The sequence below is a fragment of the Fulmarus glacialis genome, unplaced genomic scaffold, assembly GCF_000690835.1.
Source record: "Fulmarus glacialis isolate BGI_N327 unplaced genomic scaffold, ASM69083v1 scaffold2027, whole genome shotgun sequence".
NCBI lineage: Eukaryota > Metazoa > Chordata > Aves > Procellariiformes > Procellariidae > Fulmarus > Fulmarus glacialis.
In genome coordinates, this window is record NW_009223634.1 from 35,284 (window position 1) to 48,606 (window position 13,323).

A 13,323-nucleotide genomic window follows, 5' to 3' on the forward strand; every position below is an offset into this window, starting at 1 on the left:
TTAAAAAACCTGGTACTAAGGAGCATCAGATCTATTGATTTTGGGAGAGGCATTAGAGCCTAACAAACCTGCAACTAAAACTCTGTGCAGGACTTGAAAACAGCGTAGCTGAAAACAAATCCTCAAACTTACGAGTAATGGAAGATGAAGAGTACAAATTAACCCTCCAGGGCTCAAGTCCATCATGAGCAAACCCAAAGTTTCCTCATGAACATCCAGTATGCAACCGCATAAGTGCTGAAGAAATTACGGACAACACGCAAGGGAAGTATATGAAAAATACTTGGTTTTCAAATGCACTGATTTCCAGGAGACAAGCTGCCATTCTAGAAACATGGCCTGGCATTCTTTGCATCAAACTCAAAACTTTAAATTTGGCTATATGAAAATACATTTTGTTTGGGTGAGGCTTTGCTTACGGATGTCTCTGATCAACTACCTACTGTTACTGAGAATTTCAGTGCCGGCAACATCACACATGCAGTGTCTCTGATCTGCGTAGTCCCCTCCTTTCCTTGCACTGCTTCTTTGTACAGTGGGTTTGAAAAACTCAGTGTTCATATTAAGAAGTTCTGGTGTTCGGCAGCAGAAAGGTAAGCAGGGTGTTCCTTGAAAAGAATTAGAAACAGAGCGCTGAAGGGAGTGTCTTCCAAGGAACTGAGAGGACTACATCTGCACCATTTAAGCAATATTTAAGGAGGGATATCATAATAGCCTGTAAGGATTACAAGATTGTAAATGTGAATGGGGGATAAGAATTTTATAGGAAAGTCCAAAGGTTGTCAATTAGTATTTTCAAATTAAACAAGGGGAAATTAATCTAAGTAGCTGTATAATCATGCTCTGTGATAGATGTTGGAGTGGAAATTCTTTTTAATTAAAAGTGCTGGAAGGGGAAAGGATCAGTTCGATAAATTTTGTGGTTTGGGAGAAGAAGTTAGAAACTGTTGAATTGAAAACTACCTATTTGTGGCTTGCCATGATTTAAACTTAGAACTTTTAGCTACTTCTAGACTTTTAAAAAGTTTAAAAGAAAGTGATATGTGTTACTCAAAATTATTGAGATTTTGCTTTTTTTTTTAGCTTTAATTTGTAGTGAGAAAATTATTTTCACATCTTAAAAAATGCATTTGCTCTTCATATTTCATAATACTTATGCACCGTTGTTCCTAGTCAATTGTATCCTACTTCCCTGGTGTCTTTTTCACATTCTTATCTGTTTTAGTATGTGATTTGATATGCCTCACTCTGATCTCTTTCAGCCCCCCTTGTTTTTCCCTGATCAGTGTCCTGTGTCATGTACATTTTGCTTTCAGTTTTCATTCATTATAATGACATTTCTTACATTCTGCTTCACTGCACTGTTGAGGACTTGCCACTTCTTTTCCTCACCCTCTCTGTTCTTACTCATGGCAAATGAAATAATTAATCAAAGCAAAAATCCTGCTATAGGTACCTACGAACCCTGCATACAGAATTTGACTACTTCAGCTGTCATTTGGAAAAGTGAGGTTTTGTGGCAACATGGAGACAACTTGGCATTTTTATAATGCTTAAGAGAAAATTGGGCAATTATGTCCTTGGGAAAAGGTATTTCAAGGCAAACTCTCAACCACTGGGGTGGAGGGGTCTGTGGCACATTTCTTTGGCTGAAAATCTGTTGTTTCGCATTTCTGGAGTCACTTGTCATTAAATGAACATACAAGTAGAGTCAAGTTCATCAAACCACACCTGCTTGAATGAAAAATGTAGAAGTAAGCTGTTTTGAGGACAATGTTTTAGATGCTGCTCTCCATCGGAAACGTCCTAGAGAAGGTAAGGGCTCTGATGAATGCCGTGGCAGACAGGTCTACCACCCGTTTCACTGGGGTCAAAGCCTATCTTCTCCTTCTGAACAAGATATTATTGATCCCATCCTCTACTACTTTGTCTATTTTTAACCAGGTTCAATCTCCTAAAACCTCAGTGACTATTAAATCTGTACTCAGGCCGAACATGTTGTCTGGTGGCACAACAGAGCCTTCCTAAAGTCACAGTGCAACGTGGTGAGTGTGGAGAGACCGAGTGAAGAAAAGTGGGTAGTCAGTTTTAAATACCTCCAGTGACATACACCAAAAATCTTCTCCATGACAGGATTTTTTGGATTCTTTTCTCCCAGTATGAAAACAAAAGGTAAGCAAAAAATTAAACCACCACCACAAAGCAAATGTAAATCTGTTGTGAAAACACTTAGTATTTTTCTAGTCAAATAATGAATGATACTATAAAACGATTAGTCTGATACTGTGTTCCAGTTCGTAAATGTCACGACATATTGTTCCATAGCTTCCAAATTTTCTTAGGTGAGATAACAGTTAATTTTCACTTCTTGCATACAAATCCTTGTATTCATTGACCAGAGAAATGAACGTCTTGCCTTAGAGATTGTCTAAATTTTATATACCTGAATGAGTCAACAGCGAAATTTTTTCACATCTGTTTTCTTAGTGTTTTGAAGGGGAAATAATGTTTTTGGATCTCCAAGTCTCTTATGTACTGCAGGTCAGATTCTGCCATGAGAAGCTGTTGGCCTTGGGGAGCTTTATTCTGTGTGTTTTTTGTGGACTTCATGGAATTATTTGTGGCATGACTTGCCACTCACACTCACTGTGAACAAGTACGGGAGCATAAAAACACAAGGTATGTAATAGCTTTTTTACTGAAATAAGCCTCACTTTGGAGTTATATTGTGCCTTACCTGTGTGATATTATTAGCTACCATTGTTCTCCACAGTGCTGCTACAGATCTCGGAGGAACTGTAGGAACTTGACGCCAGATCTTCAAAACAGCACAGCAAGTACTTGCACACATCAATAATGGTCAAATTTTTATATTATCCATGAAGAATATGGAGAGCAGTGGGAATTGTTGATGCCAAATGCATTGAATCTGTGGCCTCATGATTTAAGATACTTATGTGGGAAATGAGCAGTTCTATATTCCTGGTTCATAGTTACTTGCCAGATGACTGCTTTCAGAGAATCAGCAGAAAATATGTATTTTTTTAATAGGTATTGAATGGTAGGTCATTATTTTAGCTTTATAAGGAACTATCTTAGACTTCCACATTGATCTCACTGATTACTACCACACATTGCACAAAATAAGGTCTTTCCCCCATGCACGAGCTGGTAAGAGTCAGCATTTCAAGTATAGGATACATATTCAATGAACACAGCTTAAAAGAATTATTAAGTATTTATTGCTGTTACCAAGCAGCAATACTGAAGCCAGGAAGGCAATCCACAGGATTTCGCTTTCTTTTTTTTTGTTTTTCTCCTCTTCTCCTTTTGCTAATTCCCTTCTGCTGCTGTCCATGTTGTGCACTCCTTAGTGGTGAAACTGTGAGAAACAGAAAACTCTGTGGAGGAAATGCAAAAACTACAGGTAAAACTATGGCTTCTCAGAGCCAGGGGTGAAATTCCCATAGGCTACAAAAGGCCAGAATTTCCTTAAGCTTCAGAAAAATCTCTTTGTTAAGAAATGCCAAGCTGCATATGAAAAAAGGGTAACTGTGGGAGGTAACAGTCCTGAAGACCTAAAAGATTGTGTCAAGTATGTGTGTAATGGAGGAGGAGCTTAAGTCACAAGTTTTTAAGTAGTTTTCAATTTTCTTTTCAGTGTACAGAGCCCTGCCTAGTGAATTCAAGCCTGTTGATAAACAGTTTGTTTTCCTTGTTTACTTTTCACCAGCTGATGAGAAGTTGTCCTTCCACACCCAGGGGCTGTGGACTGAGAACCAGTGCTCTGGAGCTTACAGAGAAAGAAGGACTCCTTTAGAAGGCAATCTAAACCAGGAGCTTTACTCATTAACTTTTGCTGGACTGGTGCCACCCAGAGCAATCCCATGTTCTATTGTCCAGGGTATCTTTTAATGAAGGAAAAAAACCCCCAAAATATCTCCACTGGTGTCTTTTATTAAGTAATGCAAAATACAGTATTAATTATGACACTGCATGCATTTTAGACAATATAAATGCAAGCCTACAGAAAATGTGACAAAGAAACCCTCAATTACTTTTGAGGTAGTATACAAGGAAAAATAGGAAAGCAGAAACACAGTGGATTAAAAGAACAAAATATTAGTATCACTTTGTGCATACATTAGTCACTCATAAATACATTTGTATGAAATAACTTAAGATACAATTCCATTCTTGTTAAAAAATATACTTCTTCAAATTCACCATTCTTGTTTGTTTTGTTTTCACATGACATTTTATGGTATTTCATCAGGTGGATTTATTTTTTATCACCGCCGTCATGATTTTACCCTTTTCCTCCAAGAGTTTAGGCACAGATGGCCTCATGCACAAAAATAAATAAGAAACCTGCTTGAAGGGAAAAGAATTCTGCTCAAATAGCTTAGGATAGTCTAATAAATACCATTTTGTTTATAAAAATATTTCAGGTTTATAAAAGAAGGGAGGGGACACTCTCCCACGTGGAAAGGATGTTAAGTGAAAAGTGCTGTATAACATTTTTGAAGAGATTTTGTTTTAAACATATAGTACCATTATGAATATATATTTTATAATAATCCTGTTTCTTAGAACCTTATTGTTCACTAGAAGTATCAAATGCTGTTTGCTTCCTTTTCTTTGTTGTCTTATTGCCATTTTGGAAGATGCCTAGTTCAGAAGGGTTCCGTATAATTGTGCTTTTGTAAGGCTGTCCTTCCGACTCAAACCAGTGCTCCCAGTCCGTTGAAACTGCTGCTGTTTGCTGTGAATACCCGAATGGCTTCCTTGCTCCATGGAAGACTGGTGGATTTCTGAAGCCTCCATTGAACTCTGATTGAGGGACTCTGCTGAGCTGTTGGGGCTCACGTCCACGTATTCTCTTTTCAATACCGGGCTATTTTCGATGTTTTTGCTACTGCATAACTGGACAGTAATCCTTTCATTTTTTTGGTCTCTTGATTCTTTTGTTTTGTAAGTGGGCAATTTGTCCTGTTTACAGCTCGTGCTGATGTCAATGTTCAGGCCACTGTCTGTTCTCAGGAAGCAAGAATCCACAAGTCTGCTTTGGCAGATATCGTCTCCCTCTGAGCAGCTGTCTGCTTTGTAACTAGCATAGATAGGGCTTGTTCGACTGTCTCCCTTCTTAATAGGGCTGCTGTAGTACTGCTCGGAAAAACTACAGGGCGACAGCCTGCCAGTGTTCCTGTAAGGGTATGCACCAATGTCCTCCACGCTCAATTGCCTCCATCGCGCAGGCAAGTCTTCTTCTGAAAGGTGGGTGCTCCTGCACTCGTTCCTCATTTTCTGGTTTGCTAAAGCCTGCTGTGGTGTTATGGCTGAGAAATGAAAAGGTTCGTTTGCATAAGGAGGCAGAGTCCTAGCAAAAGTGGGTGAGTTCTCGTTGTCATCGGCAAGCTCCATGTGCTGCGCGGGTTTGGACTTGGCAAACCTAGGACTTCCCTGATGCTCGTAACCTGCAGGTGACTTTCTTTCAAACAGTTCGTCTCGGTTGCTCATGTAGATCGCTTGCTGAGAGGCTGTCAGAGTGTTGGCTTGGGCGTTCTCCTTCTCCTCGGATGTGACGCTGAAGCTGGAATAGGAGCTGGAGGTCGGCAGAGAGGTAATGTACTCGGGGAAGGCTTCGTGAGAGAAGCTGGAATGGAAACCGTCTTCTTCGACGGTGCTGTCCGTGGAGTTCTGGGACCGCAGGAACCCCACGTCTTTCACTTGTGTGTCCACACTCTGCCTCCTCTCCCTCCTCCTCTCCTCGGGGCAGTAAAGGGCGGTGTCACTGCAGTAGATGTCCGACTTGTACTGGGGCCTTTGTCCGAGTTTTCCAGCAGAGTCCTGAAAATTGAGATCCCTTGTAGATGGGCTTGACAAGTGTGAAGACAAGCTGTTTGGATCTGGTTTTTCCAGTACTTTGGCAATGACGCAAGTGGGTATGGTATCAGCGTAAGACGTGTGGCACAAGGGGACAGAAAGGCTGCAGCCGTGTTTTTCCAGGTGGATGCTGACTCTTTCCTGAAAGTCAGATGGCAACTGTAACGTAAAGAGATGGCAAAGGGGACAGGAGAAAAGGGTGCACGTCAATACCGGCGTCTGCCTGGGTTTATACAACATTGTTAGATGAGCGCTGTTTATGGCACTGCATGGCTCACTGTATATTGTTCTTTGACTAATGTGATGGCCACAATCTTTGTGCATTTCTGAAAACAAACAAAATCAAATGACTTTCATTTATTAAAATTTGGAAATCTTAATTTGCTTCCCCTCATGGAAAACACTGTGAAACTGAAATGTTTCCCTCCAAGTTAATTCAGGTTGGATAGGAATGATGTAAAGAATGTAGTAAACAATGATCTTAAAAAGGCAGGTAGGGAACTACAGCCTGCAGCAACACTTTCCAGACTGCGTGCACGGGTGCGATTTGCAGTTGGAGTGGGGGGGGCCGGAGGGCTCTGCTGGGGTGAGGAAAGAGGAGGAAAAGATCAGATCTACTCTGTTCTTCTTTTGCCTTTCTTCGCGCTCATCTTGCCTCCAACCCTTTGCCAAATTGGCTCCTGCCCTTCAGCGTCGCATTTGATAAACAATGCTGTTTGAAGAGGCAAGAAAGTTGGTTTCACTGACCCTTAAAGCACTGGTACTGGCTGCTATGACAGGAGTGTTCCTGTGCTGGGAAGAAGCAAATCAATCCGGCTACCTTGTCCCAGCACTCGGACATTGCTTGTCAGATCAACCGTCCATATAAGCCTCAACGTGCTCCCCTCTTCCAGCAGCAGCTACCTGACTGCTTTTCTGGTTTCTTACTACACTGGCAGAAATAAGACCTAAGACCTGAATTTCCGTTATGATTCCTGTGACAGACTAGTCAGAATTAAACAATATGTCCATTATACATCAGAGATCATACAGTTTTTGGAGAAGTCAGGATCAGCTCTGTGGATGGTGGTTCCACCTGCCATTCTATCACGTAGACCAGAAGAGACTGAGAGCCTGCATTCCTTGGTGAAGTAGGTAATGCCCACACAGGTATCACCACGCATGCGTGCCAGTCAGGTTTTACCTCCATTGCTTATTTCAGATCTCTATCAATGATCAGACAAGGGATATGAGAGAGTGCTGCATGATGGTTGTCTCTCAGTATTTCTTACTGGAAATCAAAAGAACTCATGTTCGGACTAAGTTTTAAGTTTGTGACTGTGATAGCTTCTTTGATATCCATGTTGATTTTCACCACTTAAGAATTTAGCCCCTGAATGCATGGCTGAACTCTGATTTACTCAGCACTTTCTTTCTATAACTAGAAATCAAGTTCCTCTTTACCACATAATCAGTGGTTATCCTTATAGCTTATAACTAGAAATCAAGTTCCTCTACCACATAATCAGTGGTTATCCTTATAGCCCTATCGATCGCACTCCCTCCTTGACTTTGTTTCTCTAGAGGAGAGAACCCTACAAATACTGAAGTGGTTCCCTCCCTCCTCTATTTTAGGCAAGAGAAATTTAAGGTGCCTACTCCTTGAAATGATCTCACATCGTATAAGATATGGAGCTCCTCTTTTAGCTTCACTGGGAAGTTTTAAAAGTTGGTTTAATCCCCCAAACTCAATGTATTCAAAATATGGCATGTTGTGAAATGGCATTCTTGTTAATGTGGAGTAGGATGAGTGTTTTTTCAACCAACAGACCTTCAAGGATATTTTGGACTAATCATTATGTTGTTAATTAGCTCATATATCTTCCATTGGAAATAAAGAGTATGATATTGCCAATCTCCTGGCAGACAGCAATATTAGTCATAGTAAGTACAGATGCAACAAAGATTGAATAAACAGATTGTAAAATAGGGCTGTAAATTGCCACAGAAATGAGGAAAAGAGATACAGTTCATTTAACATGAAACTGCTGTATGGGGCAACTATTATTTTAGTATCCTGTAACACCACTGTTTGATCTATTTTATATACATTATTTAGATTATGAAATGCGTTAAGAAAAAGACCCTTATTTTCTGGGCATTGCACTGGAAACTGGAATTACTGAAATGATATTTTCACATTACTATATTGTATTATAGTTTAGGCTTCAGGATAATATACAATACTTTGTCAGGCAATATTTGCATTTGTAAGGAATTTATTGGCTGTGACAGCATATTCACACTTGCTAAATTAATAAATGCTTGGACTTATGAGTTGAGACTTTGCCTATTTAATTGAATGTATGACAGACTGGGAAATTGTGGGGAGATACCACGTTTGTGATAGTTTTCTGCAAGTGAATGTACTAAGTACTTTTAAGGTCTTAATTCTTGCTAACAGGTAGGGTGCTTTCAAGGGTGAGTAATGATAACTCCTGGATATGAATTGCGAAGGGAAGTCAGTTACTAGGAAAAAATAACAGGATGACGATAATGGTTAATTTGGAAGTTCTGTCTCAGTTCCAGAAAATCGTTGCCCATTTGACGGAATAGTCTTGCTCTATCCTTATTTACCAGGGTTGTTTAGTGCTCCGAAGCAGTCTACTTGCTTAGAAATCGTTTACACCATTTTGCATTATTCCGTCACAGAATTGCACAAGAGAGACCATTTGGGGGTACATTCACCTGATGGGATTGATGAAGGGAAGTCTTTCCTCCGTGACCTTCACTGAAGCAATACACATAAGGAAGGTGCTATAGCTTTGTGTAGGGCCTGCATCCCTAAAGACAGCCTTGTTCACTAAGACAATATTTGCCTCCCCTTTAAGGAGTCTGTTTCTCAAGCCTAGTTTCCTTGGAAGCGAAGATTATTAATTCAAGTTTACACCTTGGAAATCAATCATTCAGTGGTCTGGTTGCTTTAGAAAAAGATATTTGTTCTGTCAGTCCATTTTAAAATTCAGGTTTAGAGATTAGCTGGACTGGAAAATAGCTTCAGGAGGAAAATTAATTCCATCAGAATCTCTGATGCCTGCAGCTTGTCATTTCCCTGCTCTCACCCCTCCCCGTGCCCCCCCAGCATTTTGCAGTCTAGAGTTCTCAGCACTTTGGTTTTGCTAAAACCTTTATTTTTCATGTGACCAGCGCAGGCCCATTCTACCGGATAGCAGAGGTTTTGGGGAAGAGAGTACCTCCGAGTTCCATCACTGGCTGTGATTCTGTCAGCACCTCCCCAGCTGCACAGCACCCCAGCAGGTGCACAAGCCCTCCTGTTGCTTAAAGGGGTGGCGGAGGGAGGGAAATCAAAGCCTCAAGGGCAAACAAATTTTGGAATTGATACATTTAAATAACCTGTTTTCCATAAAATATTTATTTCTTTGAATATTCACCAAGTTCGGTCACATTACCTCAGAAAGCTTATGTGCCCTGTCGTAATTCTTGCTGCACTGGAGCAACTGAGCAGCTAAATTGCAGTCCTTCCTATAGAGCTCCTAGAAAAACAAAAAATAGCCTGTTTTTTAAGGTTTGCAAATAACTTGTGGCTTTAAACCTTTCTCCCATGCCTAAGCAATCTTTTAAAAATTGACTTGGGGGAAATCTGGAGCATACTTTAACTTTTAAATACATTAAGATTCCGTGTTTCTTGCACGGTCCTGAGATGTTTGCCCTTTTGCTCCGTGGGGGCTGATAAAATTACTAAAAAGAAAATTTTGAGAACTGTTACTACAGAACAGTAATCTGCATTTCAAAAAATGGATACTTACCGTTTGGAACTAGACTTTATACTGTTAACACTATGAAGGCTAAAATAAACACAATCTTTTAAGCAAAAAGAAAATTTAAGAGCAGACAATTTTTACCATTATCCAGATCAGCACTAAGATACTACTTCAGAAAATGCTTAAATAATCTTATGAGACTGTGGGAGAAATTCATTGCAGAAATATACGTTGAATTGTTTTTTAAAAAGAAGGCCTTTGTCTCCTTATGAAATTTTCCTGGTGGTTTCTGGCTCCTTTCATGTCTTGCAGAACGTAGCTATACAAATATATTAAATCTCACTGCAAATGTTTGAAGCTGCAGACAAGATATTTTTATTGGGTAAGAAATTACCATGAGAATTCCACACAGGGAAAAAGAGAATTTAAATAAGCTGCTTATATTGTTTTTGTATTGAATGGCTCCCACAGCCTATTTAATGGGAAAATTCAGTACACAGATTTGCCCTTCATCTAAATTTAATTTAGCACACACGACTGTAACTGTATCCTTCAACCAGTTCTTCGGGTCCCTGGAGGCAAGAGTTGTGCGTTGCTTCTCCTGATCTAGGCGCCATTAAAAACAAAGTTGGTTTCAGAAGTTGACTTTATAGATGGGCATAGATGACAGAGACAAAGCATAAAGGTACTATGGACACTAGGCTGTGTTAACTTGTAAAAATTAGAAAATGTTTATAGCAAAAAGGTGTTGAATACTGAAATGATTTGAATTTTCTCTGGCGTTAATGTTACAATTTCATTGCATGCAGATTTTTACTCTTCCACTTGTTCTTTTAAAAACTGATAAAGAAATTTTCTATGAAAAGAAAAGGTGGAAATTCCCTCTGTTTTGAAATACTATTTTAAAGATATTCTGTAATAAAAGGTGCAACAAATTGTTCCTGGGAGTCTGTGAGGCATGTAAAGGTAGTTTTCCTATGATCATCAGTTCATTATATCTTCATATTCAAGGGCCTTTAGATACTCTTGGTTTGCAGGTTTTTTTGTGTCTGTATGAGCTTTTATAGATGCCACTTCTGCCTTAAATGTACTGGGGAGATACATTCATTTAAGTAGGTCTTAAATTTTATACTAGTACACACTATTTTTATTCCTGAAAATAGATGCAAACAGTAGGAATCCAAGAATTCAATTTAGAAGCAAAATCTGTTGCATGTGCATGTGATTCTGACATGTTACATGCAGTTCTGACATGTTACATGCACATTAAACACACAATATATTGCTGCACAATGTATAGCACAGCCAAGTACTCCAAGTCCCATATGGCATTACTAGGTACACAAAAATGAAATCACTCCAAAATCTAATCTTTTCTTCAAAAGCTTTGTGCCTCTATTTCTGTGAAGCGGTTGTCATGGAGAGTACAAAAAGCATTTCTGACACTTTATTTTTAGCAGCTTTAAAAATTACTACAGAAAAATTACATGAGTTAAATGTGCCAAGTGTACTTTGTTCTCAACATGCTGGGACATGCCATGCGACTGGAGTGACTTTCTATCCTTTAATGTTTATCTGAATGGAAACTAGCCACACCTGTGGCAACTAGAACAATAATTGGCAATTAATGCCAAAAGAGTTTCCATAGTCTAAAACATGTTTTTGCATCAAAAGCATCACTTTACATACCTGTCAGAAGCGTAAGGGGAAATAAAATCGAAGGAAGAAATACTGGCAAGAAAAAACATGTTCTCCCCATGTAGGATTCTTCAGTTTAACACTGTCTGTACTTATTAGGTATAATATTAATGGTTTGCTTCATAGTTCTTTATTTTAAAATTTGGAATTTAACCTTTACTTTCATTAGTGATGCTACATAACCAAGGGCAGAATTTTGTGAATCGACCTCAAGTATGAAGAAGTGGTACTGTTATTTGAGGTTTCTGGACCATACTCTAATGTTCAGAGTAGTTCAGGATAATTCTTGGAAGAAGAGTACTCGGTACTCCAGTCCAGTCTAAGCTGCCTTTTAAAAGCTATGAATATTGAAAACACCTCTTCAAATGTGGGCTCAAACCTGACTCCATGAAGTACTATAAATGCATGCATACTTATTGGGAGGGTTTTACATTTTCCCCCCCTCCCCCCCCATTTTAAATCTGAAACGGCTCCATTGATTTCAGCTGAATTAGTCTGGATGTATACCCGTGCTTGTAAAACCTAAATGTAGCCCACTGCATTTACCAGGTTCTGTTAGTTAGAGCTATTACAATTATGAAGTAACTGTTGTTTCAACACAATTTCTGTAAAAGTGAAGGGTCAGATTGTGAACTCTTTGTTTCCGTTGGAAAGCTATTAGTTGCATAGGCACAATTCACATCAACAGGAATATTGATGGGATCAAATGCCCCCTGTTATGATTAAGAGGTCGTATGAAATATGGGAAGATTGAATGTAAGATGCTGAAAAATAAGTGCTAACAGAAACATGTCTTCTGTAGATGAATTTTTTATTAAGTGTCTAAGGAATGGCACAATAATGAACTAAATGCCTGCAATCTTTCTTTCTTTGCTGTCTTTTTAGGTTTGTCCCTGGAAGGATTTCATGAGCTTGGTTGCCAGCTGCAGTACGCATGCCAGTTTTCAGCAGTGTTTAATGAGATGCAGGGTGACAATCGCCGGAGATGTTCCCTGCTTCATTCCACACAGAGATAGGTAAATTGTTACACATGAACCACAGCTGGGGAAAACCTGGCTCCCGCTCCCTGCAACGATCTGAGCGACCAGGTTGGGTCAATCCTACCTTCTGCTAGCAGAGCTCACTTGTGCCGGGCATCCCATTTCAGTGAGCAAAGACTGAAAGTTCAGAGGAACTGTAGGAAATGTAGGGCTCTACACTGTGCCTAAAATCCTTATGATGAATCCTCACTCCATAAATGCTTCCACCAGTTTGCTGTACTAGACTGAAACTGATGGCAAAATCAATGTAGGAATATTGTCATTTCTTAGAATATTATTTTAGTCAGTTTTAGGTTAGACAAAAGGGAAAAGATATCAATGAAAAGTCTCACCCCAACCCCATAGCTTAAGGAGAGCTGAATTTATGAAATGATGGGAACATCAAACATGAATTTTAACTGTTGAGGTCACAAGTTACATTTTATGTAAAAAATAAGAAATTATTCTATAATTCCATGGGAATTGCATGGTGTAATTTATTTCCGAATATAATCTCAAGATGTATCCATAATTAAATACTTACATTGTCTTCTGACAACTTATCTATTGTCACCTTGGCCTCTATTAAGTGATTATTGAGTGCAATTATTTCATGGCTCAATGCCCGTTTTTCCTCTTCATAATGTTGACCCTGTGTAGAAAATGGAGTAGTCAGTACTTTTTCTACTGTCAAAATATTTCAGAAAAAGGCCCAAAGATTGATGTCATTCTCAAATCCAGGGAAAAACACAACAGACCAATATTTCTTTGTGTTTTTTTTCTTTTTCTATTTTTTGCTATTTTCACTCAGGCAATGATGATGAGATGTACTCATCAGGTGAGACAATGTACTTTGAAAATATGGAGGTCAAATTGAGCTCACATTAGGAACCTTCAGAAAAGGGTCTAGCTAGCCTGTGTAAAAGCATTTAATTGAGCACCAGCTGTTCCTTCTTCGT

At 39.2% G+C, this 13,323-nt stretch overlaps 1 protein-coding gene across 1 annotated transcript; it reads right to left on the bottom strand.

The window, feature by feature from the left end:
• Positions 1 to 4,671: 4,671 nt before the first annotated feature.
• On the bottom strand, positions 4,672 to 13,016 carry BEGAIN (brain-enriched guanylate kinase-associated; the record flags this gene model as incomplete). Its single annotated transcript, XM_009581849.1, has 3 exons — positions 4,672 to 6,045; positions 9,336 to 9,419; positions 12,909 to 13,016. Coding segments are annotated over 3 exons (1,566 nt in total), but the record flags the coding sequence as incomplete, so codon positions are not given.
• Between the last annotated feature and the right edge of the window lie 307 nt (positions 13,017 to 13,323).